We start from the raw sequence: 21,661 nt of genomic DNA, 5'->3' as shown, positions 1-21,661 counted from the left end.
GTCAGTTTACTGTCAATTTCTTCATTGTGTTTCTTTGGGGAGTATGTGTCTGTTTAATGTTGTCTGAACACAGGCTTTAGCATGCATAGATATACAGTATCTGGCCTGTGTGCCAAGAATAGGTGTGGCCAAAAGTATTTAAGTTCCTGTTTACGGTTGCTGCTGTTACTTTAGTTCAGGGTTGGGTAACTCATGGAGAGGCTGTATCTGAGCCTGTGCTTTATTGGTTCAGACAGGTTTTGCCTGATGAGAGACTTTTTCTTTTGAATGCTGACATTTTAAAGACAGAACTTCGTATATATATGCACTTGTAAATATTAACATCATCTTTGAAACGAGAGCACTGTGTAAACACTAATTTCCACCTCTACCTGCCTGCCTCCTGCTGAATCTTTGTCCTCACCACTACTAGAAGGCTACAGAGATGGGCTACAGATTTCGCGGCAACCTGTCACTTCAAAAGCACTCACAATCTCGGAGATTTGAACATTTGAACTTTGTGTTTATAATGGTGTAGCATGATATAAGCAGAATTCAATACAATTCCAATGCAAGAACCCCACAAATATTTGCCTCCTCGCTGACTTCAACTGCCCACCTAGTCACTTTATCCTGGCGCTGTGATAATAAAATGACGCGCATCATAAGCATATATACGGCTTTAGGCAGTTAGCTCACAGTGGTAAGGCTCTGGACAGTTAGCTCACAGTGGTAAGGCTCTGAACAGTTTGCTCACAGTGGTAAGGCTCTGGACAGTTAGCCCACAGTGGTAAGGCTCTGGACAGTTAGCTCACAGTGGTAAGGCTCTGGACAGTTAGCCCACAGTGGTAAGGCTCTGGACAGTTAGCCCACAGTGGTAAGGCTCTGGACAGTTAGCCCACAGTGGTAAGGCTCTGGACAGTTAGCCCACAGTGGTAAGGCTCTGGACAGTTAGCCCACAGTGGTAAGGCTCTGGACAGTTAGCTCACAGTGGTAAGGCTCTGGACAGTTTGCTCACAGTGGTAAGGCTCTGGACAGTTAGCCCACAGTGGTAAGGCTCTGGACAGTTAGCCCACAGTGGTAAGGCTCTGGACAGTTAGCTCACAGTGGTAAGGCTCTGGACAGTTAGCCCACAGTGGTAAGGCTCTGGACAGTTAGCCCACAGTGGTAAGGCTCTGGACAGTTAGCCCACAGTGGTAAGGCTCTGGACAGTTAGCCCACAGTGGTAAGGCTCTGGACAGTTAGCTCACAGTGGTAAGGCACTGAGTTCCTGACATCTATTGCCAACTTGCAGTGTAAACCCGAATCCCACATGTAGCACAAAACCCATTTTTGTAATGTGGACTCACATTTATTGCAGTATTGTGTTGGGAAGAAAAGTGCAATCATCACCTTGAAAACTTTGATTAGGGCTCAATTCAATCCAACCTGCATTACAGTGTGTCACGCCCTGACCTGTTTCACCTGTCCTATTGCTTGTCTCCACCCCCTCCAGGTGTCGCCCATCTTCCCCAAAATCTCCTGGGAACTTATACCTGTGTTGTCTGTTTGTCTGTTGCCAGTTCGTCTTGTTTGTCAAGTCAACCAGCGTTGTGTTTCTCTGCTCCTGCTTTTCCCCCAGTCTCTCTTTTTCTCGCCCTCCTGGTTTAGACCATTGCCTGTCCTGACTCTAAGCCCGCTGCCTGACCACTCTGCCTGCCCCTGAGCCTGTGCCTACCTGCCATCTGGTGACTTTGCCCCAACTCTGGATTATGACCTCTGCCTGCCTTGACCTGTCGTTTGCCTACCCCTGTTGTTGTAATATACATTGTTACTTCAACACAGTCTGCACTTTGGTCTTACCTGAAATGTGATACAGTATTTATGCAGTATTTATTTTTTCAATGGTCAAATTAACTCACAAATTGGTCTTGGGGGTACTGTTTAAAAAACTACAACTACTACCAGGTATGCTTTGTTGAACACTGAGCTGTAGTCAATGAACATCATTCTCACATATGTGTTCCTTTTGTCCAGGTGGGAAAGGGCAGTGTGGAGTGTGATTGAGAATGAGTCATCGTTAGATCTGTTGGGGCGGTATGGGAATTGGAGTGGGTCTAGAGTTTCCGGGATGAGGGTGTTAATGTGAGTCATGACCAGCCTTTCAAAGCATTGCATGGCTACAGATGTGAGTGCTACGGGGCGGTAGTCATTTAGACAGGTTACCTTGGCGTTCTTGGGCACAGGGACTATGGTGGTCAGCTTGAAACATGTAGGTATTACAGACTAGGTCAGGGAGAGGTTGAAAATGTCAGTGAAGACACTAGCCAGCTGGTCAGCGCATGCTCTGAGTACACATCCTGGTAATCAGTATGAACGTTAACCTGTTTAAAGGTCTTACATTGGCTACAGAGAGCGTGACCATACAGTCATCCGGAACAGCTGGTGCTTTCATGCATGGCTCAGTGTTGCTTGCCTCGAAGCGAGCATAGAAGGCATTTAGCTCATCTGGTAGGCTCGCGTCACTATGCAGCTCACGGCTGGGTTTCCCTTTGCACTCTGTGATAGTTTGCAAGCCCTGCCACATCTGTGTCAGAGTCGGTGTAGTAGGATTCGTTCTTAGTCCTGTATTGACACTGCCTGTTTGATGGTTCGGAGGAGGTTACGGGATTTCTTATAAGCGTCCGGATTAGTATCCCGCTCCTTGGAAGCGGCAGCTCTAGCCTTTAGCTTAGTGCAGATGTTGCCTTTAATCCATGGCTTCTGATTGGGATAAGTACATACGGTCACTGTAGGGACGACGTTGTCGATGCACTTATTAATGAATTGAGACTAAAGTCCTCAATGCCATCGGATGAATCCCGAAAGATATTCCAGTCTGTGCTAGCGAAACAGTCCTGTAGCTGGTTCACCAAGCAAAAACCTGATACAAATGAATCTAAAGAATGCTGTAAGTACATAAATTGTTTGCTCAGTGGGAAATTAATATCCAACAAGTCAGTGAGTTTGTAATTTTGACAGCAACTATGTGAGCTAATTACAGTATTATAGACACCATGTCCTGGGATTTCCTATGATCTTCTAGGTAGAAGAACCCCTTACAGTATTATACACACTATGTCCTGGGATTTACTGTGATCTATGTAGAAGAACCCTTTACCTTCTAAAGACTCTTGTGTAGCTTGTGAGCATCATAGGGCAAAACAGTGCGTGTTCGTGAGAGTCTCAGATCTTCATAGATGGGCCATAATAGTTTGTAGCTCAAACTGTTCGGACTATACAGCTGTTTTTGTGAAAATAACCGTTTTCGGGATCCGCCCTTGTCTCACAGACACCGCTCTAACTCAGCTCCTGTTAATAACAGACTACTGTCTGGTATCTATGCAGAAGAAATAGACTAATCCAATGCAACAACCCAGCAGTCTGTAGCTCAAACACACAATGTTTAAAAGGGGTTAGAAGCCATAAATCACGCCGACGTGACGGTGGGACTCAAAGTGTTTCAAACCTACTACAGAGTGATTCTGCATTAACAATTGTAGCCTACAGATGTCGGATCTTGATTTGATCACTCTTGTGCTGCTGACAATGTATTCGAGTTTTCAAAAGGCTTCTAATGTTTGGAATTTCCACTCTGAAATGTCAGGCTTGATTTGCCCCTATAAACCATTCAAAAATGTCCATTTAATTATAATCCACATAATAATTAACATTTCCTGTTACTGCAGGATTATTTTCCTGCTGTAGGAAACTGGCTCAAATTAAGATCCTACATATGTACCTACAGCACAATAACCGAGGCTACTGCTCACACCGGAGTGAGATTATTTTCAGCTCCACTTATACCAGATTGCATCAGCGTTGCAAACCGCAACTCTGTTTGGATGAATTCCATCACTCAAACGTTGAGAGGGGGCGAGCAGGCGATATCGTCATCAGTGAGCCAATAGCTTAGTTTGAACACAAGCAAGCCCAGGCATTTAATGAACGATGATCAGGATTGGGAAACCCATAGAATTAAATAGTAACATAATAACCTATATGGGAATACATTGGCGAATGGAGAGAGAGAGAGAGAGAGAGAGAGAGAGAGAGAGAGAGAGAGAGAGAGAGAGAGAGAGAGAGAGAGAGAGAGAGAGAGAGAGAGACAGAGAGAGAGAGAGAGAGAGAGAGAGAGAGAGAGAGAGAGAGAGAGAGAGAGAGAGAGAGAGAGAGAGAGAGAGAGAGAGAAAGAGAGAGAGAGAGAGAGAGACTTTTCCTCTTTAAGAAATGTTCACCATCTACCACTGCTGTAGACAAAGCATTAAAGCCACACTCCTTCATTTGGGCATACCTTCAAAGAGTGGGCCACCAACAAAAAGTATTATTTCAAGTCTACCCTCGCCGTGCTACTACTATCCACATAAACATTAGATCTGTGAATGTTTGGAACAGACTCGTTAGAACATGAGGCTGGTTAGTTCGATGGTAGGGAATGTGTATGAGTGCGTGCGTGCGTGCGTGTGTGTGCATGAGTTAGGAATGAGACAGAACATATACAGCTTCTAAAGGTTAAAGTGCTGAAGGAATATGAATCATGTTCACTATGAGTGGACACAGAGACACTAAGTACTGGGATGATGAGAAAACACTACAGAGAACATTACCATAAACACATCAACAGACATGACAGATTTACACTAGTTAGCCATCAGTCATTTCTTCAAAAAGTAGCTAAAGACACAAGGGTGAAGGACAGGAGGGTGAAGAACAAGAGGGTGAAGGACAGGAGAAGGTCAGGGGGAGGACAGGTAATGGGATAGATAGAAGGGCAGGTGGAAGAACAAGAGGAGTACAGGTAGAAGGACAGGTGGGAGGACAGGGAGAAAGGACAAGTGAAGGATAGGTAGAAGGACAGGGGGAAGCACAGGGGGAAAGGACAGGTGGGAGGTTAGGTAGAAGGACAGGGGGAGGACAGGTTAAAGACAGGTGTGGGTGTACGGTGCTATACCTGTTGTGCTCTTTAGATAGCATGGTGAAAGGTGGACTGTGAAGCAGCAGCAGAGAATTGAAAAGTGTCTACTGTGTATTGTAGCGTCTTCCTCTGGTGTGTGGATAGGGAGATAAATCTACAGCTGTCTCAAGGTTAACCTGCAACGACAAACAGGCACACACAAGTTAGAAAGAACATGAAAATCTCCCTTTGCATAAGAGGTTTTTAACCTCAAGGGACTTTTCTGGTTCGACAAGTTATTTATATTTTTTATTTAACCTTTATTTAACTAGGCAAGTTAGATAAAGTTTAGGTAAAATTGAAAAACATGGCAACAGTGTGACTTGTCTTTACAGAAGTTTTTCCCTGACTGAAGACATAGTTTCATACTAAAATAACCACACATAACCACACATGAGCATGAAGAGAAGTGAGTTGTCATCATGACAGGATGGGTAAACGTTCTTAATGTCTTCCCAGAGTTATCATAGGCCTAAAAGATCACTCAGGATGAACTATATATAGTCCTCAGATAATAAAACAAAAAGAAAAAAAATGTAAGAAAAAATTTGGAAGTTGTCCCACAAGTACTGTCAACTCATCGCACTGCATCGGTGCATCCTAATGTAACTCCACATTTTGCCTTAAGAGCAAAGCTGGTTCAAACTAGATCATTTCCTTCCTACAAGGTAAACTGTTACCTCTGGCATGCATGACATGCACTGAACCACCACAGCCCTGGTGCTGCAATCTGTAGGGTTAAACCAGCCAGGTACAGAGCCCATAGTGCAAGAGGATGAGGTATTGTGTGGGTGTGTTTATATGTGTGTTTAATCCACAGGGCGATCGGGTTTAAGTTCATGACATATTGTGTGGATGAAGGGCGGGTGGGTGACAAGCGGGTTGCATAAAGGTGAAAACAATATCTTTAAAAAATCCATAAATGTATAATTATTGTGGAATTTATATCTACAGGCTACATGAAAGTTTTGATTATCTGGCATTAGTGCATATGCTTTAAGGCCTATAACTGTACGCCAAATAGCCTACCCGCCAATCGCTTTAGGGAAATGGGCAGAAAAAGTTAATGTCGATCTGCGGAGACAAAAAGGACAATGTGGACTGACTGTTGGTCTACCCTCTCACATAGCCTTAATATTAACTCCTGCAGAATCGAGCATTTCTTGCAGTAAAATGATACACCTAATGTAGGCAAAATTTGGACTTTGGAACAGGAGTGGAGAAATATGATTTATTGCTTTCAGCATCTTCAGAGAATGCAAATGTGCAGTTAAGGGACCGTCTGTAGAAGTGCTGTCTTTATCAGCATCATTAAAGCTGATATTACTTCAATCACATATCCAAGCCAAACTGAAATCTTATCTGAAAAATGTTGGGTCGTTTTCACAGCTTTCTATTTCCTTACAACCGGTCAAACTGATGTCATTGGACATTTTACACAGAAAATTGTTCACAATATAAACGCAACATGCAACAATTTCAAAGATTTTACTGAGTTACAGTTCATATAAGGAAATTGTCATTTGAAATACATTCAATAGGCCCTAATCTATGGATTTCACATGACTGGGAATACAAATATGCATCGATTGGTCACAGATACCTTAAAACAAAGGTAGAGGCGTGGATCAGAAAACCAGTCAGTATCTGGTGTGACCACCACTTGTCTCATTCAGCGCAACACATCTCCTTCTCATAGAGTTGATCAGGCTGTTGATTGTTGAATGTTCTCCCACTCCTCTTCAATGGCTGTGCGAAGTTGCTGGATATTGGCGGGAACTGGAACACACTGTCGTACACGTCGATCCAGAGCATCCCAAATATGCTCAATGGGTGACATGCCTGAGTATGCAGGCCATGGAAGAACTGGGACATTTTCAGCTTCCAGGAATTGTGTACAGATCCTTGCGACATCCTTGTGATGGCGGCGGATGAATGGTACGACAATGGGCCTCAGGATCTCGTCACAGTATCTTTGTATATTCAAATTGCCATTGATAAAGTGCCATTGTATTCACTGTCCGTAGCTTATGTCTGCCCATACCATTCACCGCCACCATGGGGCACTCTGTTCACAAACAGCAAACCGCTCGCCCACACAACGCCATACAGTTGAAAGTTGAAACCGGTGAGCACTTGCCCACTGAAGTCGGTTACGACGCCAAACTGCAGTCAGGTCAAGACCCTGGTGAGGACAACAAGCACGCAGATGAGTTTCCCAGATACGGCTTCTGACAGTTTGTGCAGAAATTCTTCAGTTGTGCAAACCCACAGTTTCATCAGCTGTCCAGGTGGCTGGTCTCAGACAATCTCGCAGGTGAAGAAACCGGATGTCGAGGTCCTAGGCTGGCATGGTTACACGTGGTCTGCGGTTGTGAGGCTGGTTGGACGTACTGCAAAATTCTTTAAAACAAAGTTGGAGGCGGCTTATGGTAGAAAAATGTACATTAAATTCTCTGGCAACAGCTCTGGTGGACATTCCTGCAGTCAGCATGCTAATTGCACACTCCCTCAAAACTTGAAACATTTGTGGCATTGAGTTGTGTGACAAAACTATACATTTTAGAGTGGCCTTTAATTGTCCCCAGCACAAGGTGCACCTGTGTAATGATTATGCTGTTTAACTTCTTTGGGGTAGGGGGCTGTATTTTCACGTCCGGATGAAAAGCGTGCCCAGAGTAAACTGCCTACAACTCAGGCCCAGAAGCTAGGATATGCATATTATTAGTAGATTTGGATAGAAAACACTCTGAAGTTTCTAAAACTGTTTGAATGATGTCTGTGAGTATAACAGAACTCATATGGCAGGCGAAAACCTGAGAAAAATCCAACCAGGAAGTGGGAAATCTGAGGTTTGTAGTTTTTCAAGTGATTTCAAGTGATCCAATATACAGTGTCTGTGGGGTCAGATTGCACTTCCTAAGGCTTCCACTAGATGTAAACAGTCTTTAGAACGTTGTTGCATGCTTCTACTGTGAATGGGGAGCGAATAAGAGCTGTTTGAACCAGGTGTCTGGCAGAATGCAATGAGCTAAGTCACGCGCGCGGCCGTGAGCGTGAGCTGCGTTCCTTTTCATTTCTAAAGACAAAGGAATTGTCCGGTTGGAATATTATTGAAGATTTATGATAAAAACATCCTAAAGATTGATTCTATACATCGTTTGACATGTTTCTACAAACTGTAATGCAACTTTTTTTTTTTAAGGAGAAGTGTATCTATAATCCTATGCATAACACTTGTATCTTTCATCAAAGTTTATGATGAGTATTTCTGTAAATTGATGTGGCTGTCTGAAAAATCACCGGATGTTTTTTAGAGGCAAAACATTTCTGAACATAACGCGCCAATGTAAACTGAGATTTTTGGATATAAATATGAACTTTATCGAACAAAACATACATGTATTGTGTAACATGAAGTCCTATGAGTACCATCTGATGAAGATCATCAAAGGTTAGTGATTCAATTTATCTCTATTTATGCTTTTTGTGACTCCTCTCTTTGGCTGGAAAATGGCTATGTTTTTTTGTGACTAGGCACTGACCTAACATAATCATATGGTATGCTTTCGCCGTAAAGCCTTTTTCAAATCAGACACTGTGGCTAGATTAATTTTTAAAAGCAGAAGTTCAAATTGTTTGTGTACAGACCTGGATAGTAGGACAGAACTCTGCAGGCTATCGCTGCAGTAGATTGCAACACCACCCCCTTTGGCTGTTCTATCTTGTCTGAAAATGTTGTAGTTAGGGATGAAGATTTCAGAGTTTTTGGTGGACTTCCTAAGCCAGGATTAAGACACGGCTAGGACATCCGGTTTGGCAGAGTGTGCTAAAGAAGTGAATGAAACAAACTTAGGGGGGAGGCTTCTAATGTTAACATGCATGAAACCAAGGCTATTACGGTTACAGAAGTCAACAAATGAGAGCGCCTGGGGAATAGGAGTGGAGCTAGGCACTGCAGGGCCTGGATTCACCTCTACATCACCAGAGGAACAGAGGAGGAGTAGAATAAGGGTACGGCTAAAAACCATGAGAATTGGTCGTTTATGACGTCCGGAATAGAGAGTAAAAGGAGCAGGTTTCTGGGGGCGATAAAATAGCTTCAAGGTATAATGTACAGACAAAGGTATGGTAGGATGTGAATACAGTGGAGGTAAACCTAGGCATTGAGTGATGATGAGAGAGATATTGTCTCTAGAAACATAATTGAAACCAGAAGATGTCATAGCATGTGTGGGTGGTGGAACTGAAAGGTTGGATAAGGTATAATGAGCAGGGCTAGAGGCTCTACAGTGAAATAAGCCAATAAACACTAACCAGAAGAGCAATGGACAAGGCATATTGACATTAAGGAGAGGCATGCTTAGCCGAGTGATCATAAATGTCCAAGTGAGATTCAGACAGCTAGCCGGGCCATAGGTAGCAAGTTGGCAGAAGATGGAGGGAGGTCTGTTTTTAGCCACCTCGTGCGTTTCCATCTGTAGATTAGTGGGGTTCCGTGTGGTAGGGGGACCAGTCCAATTGGCAAAATAGTTATAGTTATAGTGGCCCAAGAAAATTGTCCGATAGACCTATTAAGACAGCAGCCGATAAGACAGCTAACGATTAGCGGGCTGCAGATGGGCGTTCAGGTTACGTCGCGACGGAGGGGCAAGTTGGATAACTCCCTCGGGCAGACAACGTCGGTAGTCCAGTCGTGAAGGCCCGATGGGGCTCCGCATCGGCAGTAAAACGGGTCCGGATTGGTGATTGTAGCCCAGGAGTGGCTGATGGAACTCTTCAGCTGGCTAGCTCCGGAATAATTGATGTTAACTCCGGGACCGACATTAGCCAATAGTCACGCGGGTAGCAGCTAGCTAGCTGCAAGATCCAGGTGTAAATGTCCAGAGCCTGCGGTAGAAATCCAGAGATATGGAGAGAAAAATAGGTCCGGTATGCTCTGGTCTGAGTCGCGCTGTACAAAACTGGCGATAGCTTTTCGAGCTAAGGGATAGCTGATGACCGCCAACCGTGGCTAGCTGAACTCTAATGTTAGCCAGTGAACTGGCCAGCCTCTGGCTAACCTCTAGTTAGCTTCTGTTGTGGATTTCAGATTTGAGGTAAATAATTCTTTTTTCATTAAATTGGTGAGGCGGTTTCAGGAGAGTGTCGGGTCCTCATACCACCCTCATGGAGTCTGTTTCTGACCGTTTGAGCAGACACATGCACATTTGTGGCCTGCTGGAGGTCATTTTGCAGGGCTCTGGCAGTGCTCCTCCTGCTCCTCCTTGCACAAAGGCAGAGGTAGCGGTCCTGCTGCTGGGTTGTTGCCCTCCTACGGCCTCCTCCACGTCTCCTGATGTACTGGCCTGTCTCCTGGTAGCGCCTCCATGCTCTGGACACTACGCTGACAGACACAGCAAACCTTCTTGCCACAGCTCGCATTGATGTGCCATCCTGGATGAGCTGCACTACCTGAGCCACTTGTGTGGGTTGTAGACTCCGTCTCATGCTACCACTAGAGTGAAAGAACCGCCAGCATTCAAAAGTGACCAAAACATCAGCCAGGAAGCATAAGAACTGAGAAGTGGTCTGTGGTCACCACCTGCCGAACCACTCCTTTATTGGGGTTGTCTTGCTAATTGCCTATCATTTCCACCTCTTGTCTATTCCATTTGCACAACAGCATGTGACATTTATTGTCAATCAGTGTTGCTTCCTAAGTGGACAGTTCGATTTCACAGAAGTGTGATTGACTTCGAGTTACATTGTGTTGTTTAAGTGTTCCCTTTATTTTTTTGAGCAGTGTATATACACACGGGACACGACAAGAGGAGGACAACGGACGTCTGACTGCTACGCCATCTTGGAAAGAGTGTGGCCCAAGCAAGTCTTTTTTTCTTATTTGTCTCCTTTAGACCAATAAGTCCATGCCCATTATGTAACGAGAGATAAAGGTGAACCTCATATTTATAAGTTATCTGTAACCTGTAAAAAACGGGGACATTGGCTAAGTCAGGGTTCAGACCTGAGCCAACTCCCCGTGCTTACCGTGGGGAAAGTAGGACTGGTCAGGCACCGTGTTATGCGGTGATTCGCACGGTTTCTGCCAGTGCGCCTGCACAGCCCAGTTCGTCCTGTGCCTGCGCCCCGCACTTCCCGGGATAAAGTAAGCGTCCAGCCAGGACGGGTTGTGCCAGCCATACGCTCCAGACCTCCAGTGCGCCTCCACGGCCCAGTATATCCTGCGCCAGTTCTACGCACTGTGTCGCCAGTGCGCCTGCACAGCCCAGTTCATCCTGTGCCAGCGCTCCGCCCTTGCCGGGCTAAAGTAAGCGTCCAGCCAGGACGGGTTGTGCCAGCCATATGCTCCAGACCTCCAGTGCGCCTCCACGGCCCAGTATATCCTGCGCCAGTTCTACGCACTGTTTCGCCAGTGCACCTGCACAGCCCAGTTCGTCCTGTGCCAGTGCTTCGCCCTTGCCGGGCTAAAGTAAGCGTACAGCCAGGACGGGTTGTGCCAGCCCTAAGCTCCAGACCTCCAGTGCGCCTCCACGGCCCAGTATACCCTGTGCCTGCTCTGCGCACCCAGTCTCTAGTGCGTCTCCCCAGTCCGGTGAGACCTGTTCCGGCTCCACGTAAGAAGCCTCCAGTGATGATCCATGGTCCGAAGCCTCCAGTGATGATCCATGCACGAAGCCTCCAGTGATGATCCATGGCCCGGAGCCTGTAGGGATGATCCATGGCTCCAAGCCTCCAGTGATAATCCATGGCCCGGAGCCTGTAGGGATGATCCATGGCATGAAGCCTCCCGTGATAATCCATGGCACGGAGCCTAGAGTGATGATCCATGGCATGGAGCCTGTAGCGACGGCCTACAGTCCGGAACCTCCTGAGACGGCCTGCAGCCCAGAGTCTTCAGCGGCGGCCTGCAGGCCAGAGTCTTCAGCGGCGGCCTGCAGGCCAGAGTCTTCAGCGGCGGCCTGCAGCCCAGAGTCTTCAGCGGCGGCCTGCAGCCCAGAGTCTTCAGCGGCGACCTGCAGCCCAGAGTCTTCAGCGGCGGTCAACAGTTCAGAGCCTCCGGTGATGATCCACGGTCTGGTTCCTCCAGCGACACAGAAGTGGGGGGATCAGCGGGCGGAGTGGGGGCTACGCCCCGAACCAGAGCCGCCGCCAAGTATAGATGCCCAGCCAGGTTCAGGTTTGCGGCCAGGAGTCCGCACCTTTGGGGGGGGTACTGTCACGCCCTGACCTTAGAGAGACGTTTATTTTCCTCTAGTTTGGTTAGGTCAGGGTGTGATGTGGGGTGGGCAATCTAGTTTGTCTATTTCTTTGTGTTGAGCCGAGTATGGTTCCTAATCAGAGGCAGCTGGCTATCGTTGTCTCTGATCAGGAATCATACTTAGGCAGCCTTTTCCCCACCTGTAGCTGTGGGTAATTATTCTTTCTGTGAGTGTTTTGTGTGCGCCTCAGTTGTGTCACGTTAGTTTGTTTTACCTGTTTCTTGTTTTGTTCAGTTTCACTAATAAAGTATGTGGAATTACTGGCACGCTGCGCCTTGGCTGATCTATGACGTGGAGTTTGAGGACAGTGAAAGTGACAGTCCCTTAGGTCTACTATAATGAAGGCTGGTTCAACAGCAACGCCTGTCTTTTTTATCCTGGAGATTTTATGACATCGGGACACCAAGGTCGGGGCACCAAGGAAAATATTCAGATTACAAAGTTATGATTTTCCTAATATAACTTTCAGATATTATAATATCTGATCCATGAGTCCTCTGATTAATGATATGTTAGTTTACCTCACACCAGTCTCATTCCAAACGTCGTAAATTGTTGGTTATCTTCACGAACCCTGGCTAACAAGTTGAATCAGCAATACAAAATTGGGTTTAATTATTTATTTACTAACTAAATAATTCACAGAAATGCAAAACAAACAGATATGGTTACAAGGAAATGATAGAATGTGCCCTAGTGGGCTAAACCGGCATGGCGGCTTGTTACACAAAGAAAGGGGGCTGGGCTTGAATGAAAGAGCGGGAAGACTGTGGTACCAAGACTGCAGCTATGCCATCGTAAATACAGAATCATATGCATTCTAAATCACCGCGCATTTGGAAAAGGAAAATGCAATAAATATTTACTCTGAGCTGCGCTTCGGTAGATTGGTCGTAGATGCTGGCCGGGTTGGCCAACAGAGATCTTCCTATCCTCGGAAGAATGTCACTGGTGGTAAAATGATACGTTGTAGTATGTTCGTCGTGTGTTAGACTGGATACACCATCCGTCCTTTTCTAGCCCACGTCTACAGTGGCCGCTGCTAACTCAACGGCTAGGAAATATCACTTCTGTAGTGAATGAGAGTTCAAAGTTCATACCATTCGCAACCAAAGCTCACGCTGAGGTTGGCTTAGTTCTGTACTTGACATGTGTGTCCTTTTAACGCAGAGGCTGCAGACCTCACGTACCGGAACTGCTGGTTACATTTTGTCATTGTCTTATATAGTGGTGAGGGGAGAAGGGTGTGATTCATCGTTTATAACCCCTGTCTCTTCGCAGGGGTGGGCCACTGATTAAGCAGGCCACTTTCCTTATGAAAACCCAATTCTCTCATTTGGAAGCTAAAATTACATTTAATCTTCTAACAAACAGTTTCAATATCAAACACTTAAATTGCACAACAATTCCATGTGAATCTGATAACTAGAATGTGTGGACTTTCCCAGGTACAGTTTATGTCGTCCTGTCATCAGTCATAATGGCTCAGATGACAACCGAACTGACATCCATACTCATTAAGTTCCAACGCATATTTTCAACTGGTTCTATTACCGAAATATGGTTCCTTTCCCCCCACTTGTTTGATGTTCCCAGACTCTCTATATTTAACAACGGCTATTCAAGAGTCCTTCAGTAGGATCAGAGAGAGAGGGGAAGGGAGAAAGGTATTTATGGGGGGGTCATAAACCTTACCCACAGGCCAACGTCATGACACATCATTACATTTATTTATTGTTGTTTTTTTTTTAAATGATTGCTTGTTTTTCACACTTACAATGCAACTTCTAGAGATGTGTGAATACGATCTGATCTGTAAAACGGTTCCGATTATATTCATAAAACACAGGCCTATTTGGGAGCAGTATAACGGTGAGTGGACGTTCTCCCTTTCTCTTTATATTGGACATTGGTCCAGCTACTGTGAAAAGCCGCCATAGTCTGCGTTTTTAATATTATATGCCCATGGGGAGAAATGATGGTGCCTGTAAGTGTGACATAGCCTATTTAAAACAAGTTGTTTAGATAAGAATTTGATTCTAAATATTTGTTCTCTTTTTAGGCCTTATCAATAATTAATTTAATCTTGCTTACTGACAATGTTTGGCATGTCCATGCTCAGCCATTATGTAATTTACAGTAGGCCTTGCCCCTATATCAGTGTGAATGCTATTGAAGCCATGCAATTGCTTAGAACAATGTGGACTGCAAATGGATTCAAGTTAACGTATTTTGCAAATATAGGTCTACATTTTGTTATTGTCACGGGCTGGCTCGAGGAACAACAGGAGAGGTAGAGTCAGGCGCAGGAGACAGAGAGAGTTCGTGACCACCCTTCTTTATTTGAAGCACTGTACGTGGTCGACAAGGTATAGGGGCGCAGCCCTGAACGATTCTGCGGTGGTGTACACAAAATAAAAGAAACCACTGGCAGAAGGAAAAACTAAATACACGTTCTTACGAACACACAAAACCCGGACAAGCAACACAATCACGTACAACCACATACATCCTACGCTAACCTAAATAACCCCCCTTACTAATGACTAACCCAAAACAGGTGTGTGCCTACCTAGACCTAACCAAACGAAAGTGAAACAAAAAGGGATCGATGGTAGCTAGTAGGCCGGCGACGACGACCGCCGAGCTCCGCCCGGCCGAGGAGGGGCGCCACCATCCGTCACTGTCGTGACAGTACTCCCCCCCTGACGCGCGGCTCCCGCAGCGCCGACGCCCGGCCTCGAGGACGCCCGGAGGGCGAGGCGCAGGGCGATCCGGATGGAGGCTGTGGAACTCCCGGATGAGCGCTGGGTCCAGTATGTCCTCCACCGGTACCCAGCACCTCTCCTCCGGGCCGTACCCCTCCCAGTCCACGAGGTACTGCAGGCCCCTCGCCCGGCGTCTGGAGTCCAAGATGGACCGGACTGTGTACGCCGGGGGCCCCCCGATGTCCAGGGGGGGTGGAGGGACCTCCCGTACCTCATTTTCCTGCAGCGGACCAGCTACCACCGGCCTGAGGAGAGACACATGAAACGAGGGGTTAATGCGATAATAAGAAGGAAGTTGTAATCTGTAACACACCTCGTTTATTCTCCTCAGGACTTTAAATGGCCCCACAAACCGCGGACCCAGCTTCCGGCAGGGCAGGCGGAGGGGCAGGTTCCGGGTCGAGAGCCAGACTCTCTCCCCTGGGGTGAACACCGGGGCCTCGCTGCGGTGCCGGTCAGCGCTCGCTTTTTGTCGTACCCTGGTTCGTTCCAGGGATTCCTGCACAGCGTTCCAGGTCTCCCTTGAGCGCTGAACCCATTCCTCCACCGCAGGGGCCTCCGTCTGGCTCTGATGCCATGGCCCCAGGACCGGCTGATAACCCAACACACATTGGAATGGTGATATGTTGGTGGAGGAGTGGCGCAAAGAGTTCTGAGCCATTTCGGCCCATGGCACGAACCTTGCCCACTCCCCTGGCCGGTCCTGGCAGTAGGACCGCAGGAACCTGCCCACCTCCTGGTTTACCCTTTCCACCTGCCCATTACTTTCGGGGTGAAACCCCGAGGTCAGACTGACCGAAACCCCCAGTCGCTCCATAAACGCCCGCCACACTCTGGACGTGAACTGGGGGCCTCGATCTGAGACGATATCCTCGGGCACCCCGTAGTGCCGGAAGACGTGGGTGAATAAGGCTTCTGCGGTCTGCAGGGCCGTAGGAAGACCGGGTAACGGAAGCAGACGGCAGGACTTAGAAAACCGGTCCACAACGACCAGGATCGTAGTGTTGCCCTGAGACGGCGGGAGATCGGTCAAGAAATCCACCGCCAGGTGGGACCATGGTCGTTGTGGAACCGGGAGGGGTTGTAATTTCCCTCTAGGCAGGTGCCTGGGAGCCTTACTCTGAGCGCACACCGAACAGGAGGAGACATAGTGCCTCACGTCCCTCACCAAGGTGGGCCACCAGTATCTCCCACTAAGACCACGCACTGTCCGCTCAACCCCTGGGTGACCCGAGGAGGGAAGCGTGTGAGCCCACCGAATCAGCCGATCGCGAACATCGAGCGGAACGTACTTACGACCCACTGGACACTGCGGAGGAGTAGGCTCCGTCCGTAACGCCCGCTCGATGTCCGCGTCCACCTCCCAGACCACCGGTGCCACCAGGCAGGAGGCTGGAAGTATGGGAGTGGGATCGGTGGACCGTTCCTCGGCGTCATGGAGACGAGACAGTGCGTCGGCCTTAGTGTTCCGGGGAACCTGGGATATACGAGATGTTAAACCGAAATCTCGTAAAGAACATCGCCCACCTGGCTTGACGCGGGTTCAGTCTCCTCGCCGCCCGGATGTACTCCAGATTGCGGTGGTCAGTCCAGATGAGAAAAGGGTGACGTGCCCCCTCAAGCCAATGTCTCCACACCTTCAGGGCTCTGACCACAGCCAACAGCTCCCTGTCCCCACATCATAGTTACGCTCCGCCGGACTCAACTTCCTAGAGAAGAAGGCGCAGGGGCGGAGCTTTGGGGGCGCCTGAGCGCTGGGACAGCACGGCTCCTACCCCAGCCTCGGACGCGTCCACCTCCACTATGAAGGGCAAAGAGGGGTCCGGGTGCGCCAGCACCGGAGCGTCGGTGAACAAAACCTTCAGACGACTAAAGGCCCTGTCCGCCTCCGCGGACCACTGCAACCGCACCGGGCCCCCCTTCAACAGTGAGGTAATGGGAGCCGCCACCTGACCAAAGCCCCGGATAAACCTCCGGTAGTAATTGGCAAATCCCAAAAACCGCTGCACCTCCTTCACCGTGGTGGGAGTCGGCCAATTACGCACGGCTGAAACGCGGTCACATTCCATCACTACCCCTGATGAGGAAATGCGATACCCCAAGAAAGAGACGGCTGGTTTGGAAAACTCACATTTCTCAGCCTTGACGTATAGGTCATGCTCCACCAGTCGCCCAAGCACTTTACGCACCAGAGACACATGCTCGGCGCGTGTAGTGGAGTAGACCAGAATGTCATCGATGTACACCACTACACCCTGACCGAGCAGGTCCCGTAGAATCTCATCCACAAAGGATTGAAAGACTGCGGGAGCATTCTTTAACCCATACGGCATGACGAGGTACTCATAATGGCCAGATGTGGTACTAAATGCCGTTTTCCACTCGTCCCCTCCTCGGATACGCACCAGATTATATGCGCTCCTGAGATCCAATTTCGTGAAGAAGCGCGCCCGTGAAATGACTCCATCGCCGAGGCGATGAGAGGTAGTGGGTAACTGAAACCCACTGTGATGGCATTTAGACCTCTATAGTCAATGCACGGGCGCAGACCTCCCTCCTTCTTCTTCACGAAAAGAAGCTCGAGGAGACGGGTGAGTGAGATGGCCGAATGTATCCCTGCCTCAAGGACTCAGTGACGTATGTCTCCATAGCCGCTGTTTCCTCCTGAGACAGGGGATAAACGTGACTACGAGGAAGGGCAGCGCCCACCTGGAGGTTTATCGCACAGTCTCCTCGTCGATGAGGTGGTAATTGGGTCGCCTTCGTTTTACTGAAGGCGATAGCCAAATCGGCATACTCTGAGGGAATGTGCACGGTGGATACTTGGTCTGGACTCTCCACCGTAGTCGCACCGATGGAAACTCCTATGCACCTGCCCGAGCACTCATTTGACCACCCCTTAAGAGCCCTCTGTCCCCACGAAATCTTAGGGTTGTGAGTGGCTAGCCAGGGAATCCCTAGAACCACTGGAAATGCTGGGGAATCGATGAGGAAAAGACTAATCCATTCCTCATGACCCCCCCGCATTACCATGACCAGAGGCACAGTGACCTCCCTGACCAGCCCTGACCCTAGTGGTCGACTGTCTAGGGCGTGCACGGGGAAGGGTTGGTCCAACTGGACCAGGGGAATCCCTAACTTAGCCGCGACCCCACGGTCCATAAAACTCCCTGCTGCGCCTGAATCGACTAGCGCCTTAAACCGGGAGTGAGGGGAGAAACAAGGAAAGGACACTGACACATACATGTGACGGACAGGGGGCTCTGGGTGAGGCTGGTGCTGACTCACCTGAGGTGTCAAAGGAGCGCTCTGCCTGCCCTCTGGACTCCTAGGGGAGTCTCCCCAGCACCGGTCCACAGTGTGCCCTCTGCGACCACATGAGGTGCAGGAGCGACCTCCCCTCCAGTCTTCCTGGCTGCTGCCCCCCTATCTCCATAGGCGTGGGAGCAGGAGGACTGGAGGGTGGAATGAGCAGGGCCCGGGTCGGACGTCCGCGGGCGGCCAGCAGATTGTCCAGTCGGATGGACAGATCCACCAGTTGGTCCAGTGTGTGGGTCGTGTCCCGACAGGCTAATTCCCGGCGGACGTCCTCCCTCAAACTACAACGGTAGTGATCTATAAGGGCCCTCTCATTCCACCCTGCTCCCGCGGCCAGGGTCCGGAACTCGAGAGCGAAGTCCTGCGCGCTCCTCGTCTCCTGCCTCAGGTGAAACAGCCGCTCACCCGCCGCTCTCCCCTCCGGGGATGATCGAATACTGCCCGAAAGCGGCGGGTGAACTCTGGGTAGTTGTCCCTGGCTGAGTCCGGACTGTCCCACACGGCGTTTGCCCATTCCAGGGCCTTACCCGTGAGGCAGGAGACGAGGACGCTGACGCTCTCCTCCCCGAGGGAGAGGGACGAACGGTCGCCAGGTATAACTCCAACTGGAGCAAGAAGCCCTTACACCCAGCGGCCGTTCCATCGTACTCCCTGGGGGAGCGAGTTTCACCCCACTGGTACTGGGTGCTGTGGGTGCTGGTGGGGGCGCAGGCTGTTGGCCTGCCGAGTTCAGGGGGCCGAGAGCGCGTCGGTCCCAGCTCTCCAGGCGCGCCAACACCTGATCCATGGCGTTCCCCAGCCGGTGGAGCAGGGTGGAGTGTTGGTCGACGGTTTCCTCCATGGACATGGCTGGCGCTGAAGCTCCTGCTGACTCCATTTAGTTACGGTACGTGATTTCTGTCACGGGCTGGCTCGAGGAACAACAGGAGAGGTAGAGTCAGGCGCAGGAGACAGAGAGAGTTCGTGACCACCCTTCTTTATTTGAAGCACTGTACGTGGTCGACAAGGTATAGGGGCGCAGCCCTGAACGATTCTGCGGTGGTGTACACAAAATAAAAGAAACCACTGGCAGAAGGAAAAACTAAATACACGTTCTTACGAACACACAAAACCCGGACAAGCAACACAATCACGTACAACCACATACATCCTACGCTAACCTAAATAACCCCCCCTTACTAATGACTAACCCAAAACAGGTGTGTGCCTACCTAGACCTAACCAAACGAAAGTGAAACAAAAAGGGATCGATGGTAGCTAGTAGGCCGGCGACGACGACCGCCGAGCTCCGCCCGGCCGAGGAGGGGCGCCACCATCCGTCACTGTCGTGACAGTTATTTTGCTTCTGTAAGCCATTTAACAAACTATAACGGACTAACATTGGAATTGGACTTGATTCCAAGGCAATACATTAAAAAAAAAATTGTAGCAGCTACATACTTCGCCATGGAGCACATTCTGATTGGCCAGTGAGGGGCCAAGCCTCGACACACCCACAACTTGTTTATTCATCAAAACCGAGCCCTTTCACGCCAAGCCCAACAAGTGCGCCTATAATTGTAATAGTGAAAATAGCTAAAATATTCCGTTCCAGCCATTACCACGAGCCAGTCCTCCCCAATTAAGGTGCCACCAACCTCCTGTGGTTAGAAGCTTTCTCAATGGGCACAAACTGGATAAATCACTGTTGTTTCCACGTCATTTCAGCAAAAATTCAGTTTTTACTTCTGATGACATTGAATCAAAATGGGAAACTAATTGGATTTACCAAAAAGCCATCGACGTAAACGAATTTAGAGAATTTGGGTATTTCTTTCTCATTCAACTTTTTACCTAAATCCAAAGACATGATTCAAATTTGTATTGATTTAACTTGAATTCACATAGACGTTGAATTGACGTTGGCTATGCCCAGTGGGTTCAGTTACCTACAGTTACAACATCCAACTTCTTCTGTAGTGTTTTGTCAACTAGGGCAATCCATTACAATGAACTAAGCATGTAGATTAGTTTGTGCCAGAGTAGACCGGGTTGGAAGAGGGTTTTTGGTCATCAGGCGATACGAAAGTTCAAATATTTCATTATGTGAGAGCAAATAACTGAAATGAAGACCTTCAGACATTATTAAGTGTTGAATACAATGAGATACTGTATCAGTTTACTTCAATTGGCATTACTGTACGAACAAGCTTTGTGACCACGGCTCCATAGCTACAATTACTGAAGCTCTGCCTCCACAGTAGACTCCATGTTACAGTAATACAATACCATACTAAAAGTCAATCCAACATTCTCACATTCTCTTTTGGTGTTAATAAGAAAAGCAAAATACATTAGTCATGAGGAATGGTGAGATTACGTCGCTAAAAAGCTGCTTGGTGGTTAGTTGAAAAGCTTTTGGCTTAGTTTATTATCCCTGACAAAGAGAACGGAACGACCATACACCACAGTATTCAAAAGGGTTCAAGTACTATTTTAAATCTTCCACATACTTTGAGTGTTTGCATTAGCTCGTCTGGAGTGCAAATGCACAGGGTTTTCACTTTTGGGATGTTTCTATTAGTTCCATTGCAACAGGGAGAGCTCAATCAACAATAATAATAATAATAATAATAATAATAATAAATGAAACTTTTATGGCGCTTTTCATTACAGACAGAATCTCAAAGCGCTTGTTAAGCTAAATAAACCAGAAGTCATGTAAAAAGAAATGTAGGCTACAACAGTAGCTAGATCAGATAGATCCTAGTCAGCTCGAGTACTTCTTGAAGCCTCCGGATGGGCAGCCGCAGTCTAGACAAGATCTGGAAGCTCATAGCCATGTGGTCAGTGGAGGTAGTGGACAGATCTGTATGCCCAGGCAATCAAGCACAGCTTACATTTTTGAAATGATTTAAAATATTATTTGAACCCAAATCTGGACCATACAACACCACAGTATTGTAAATTTGAACTCATAGAGAGGTCTTGTACTGTATAAAACTCTGTTTTGGTCCCGTGTGGCTCAGTTGGTAGAGCATGGTGTTTGCAATGCCAGGGTTGTGGGTTTGATTCCCACAGGGGACCAGTACGGAGAAAGAAAAAAAAATGTATGAAATGTATGCACTCACTACTGTAAGTTGCTCTGGATAAGAGTGTCTGCTAAAATGTAAATGTAATTATGTTGGACCAGTTGCTCTCTTCAGATCAGAGTTTTGTTGCTGCATTATTGCCCCTTCACTCACCGGACATCATACAACTCTGGAACAAACAGATCATCACTACCCACTATCTGTTTGGATTTAGTTAGAGGAACAAATATCCCACTGGGCACCCTACGTCATTTCAACGTGGATAATTGGGTAGTATTTGGTTGAGACGAT

At 47.8% G+C, this 21,661-nt stretch overlaps 1 protein-coding gene across 1 annotated transcript in view; it reads right to left on the bottom strand.

The window, feature by feature from the left end:
• slc16a4 (solute carrier family 16 member 4) overlaps positions 1–21,661 on the bottom strand; it is a 75,994-nt gene that overhangs the window by 52,138 nt on the left and 2,195 nt on the right. The window contains exon 2 of the mRNA XM_014147383.2: positions 4,949–5,088. Within this exon, the coding sequence (XP_014002858.2) occupies positions 4,949–4,971 (23 nt within the window). The 5' untranslated portion in view covers positions 4,972–5,088. The remainder of the gene's footprint in view (positions 1–4,948; positions 5,089–21,661) is intronic.

The sequence above is a fragment of the Salmo salar genome, chromosome ssa15, assembly GCF_905237065.1.
Source record: "Salmo salar chromosome ssa15, Ssal_v3.1, whole genome shotgun sequence".
NCBI lineage: Eukaryota > Metazoa > Chordata > Actinopteri > Salmoniformes > Salmonidae > Salmo > Salmo salar.
Note: the sequence above shows the minus strand (reverse complement) of the source record. Positions and strands in the feature narration are given on the sequence as shown.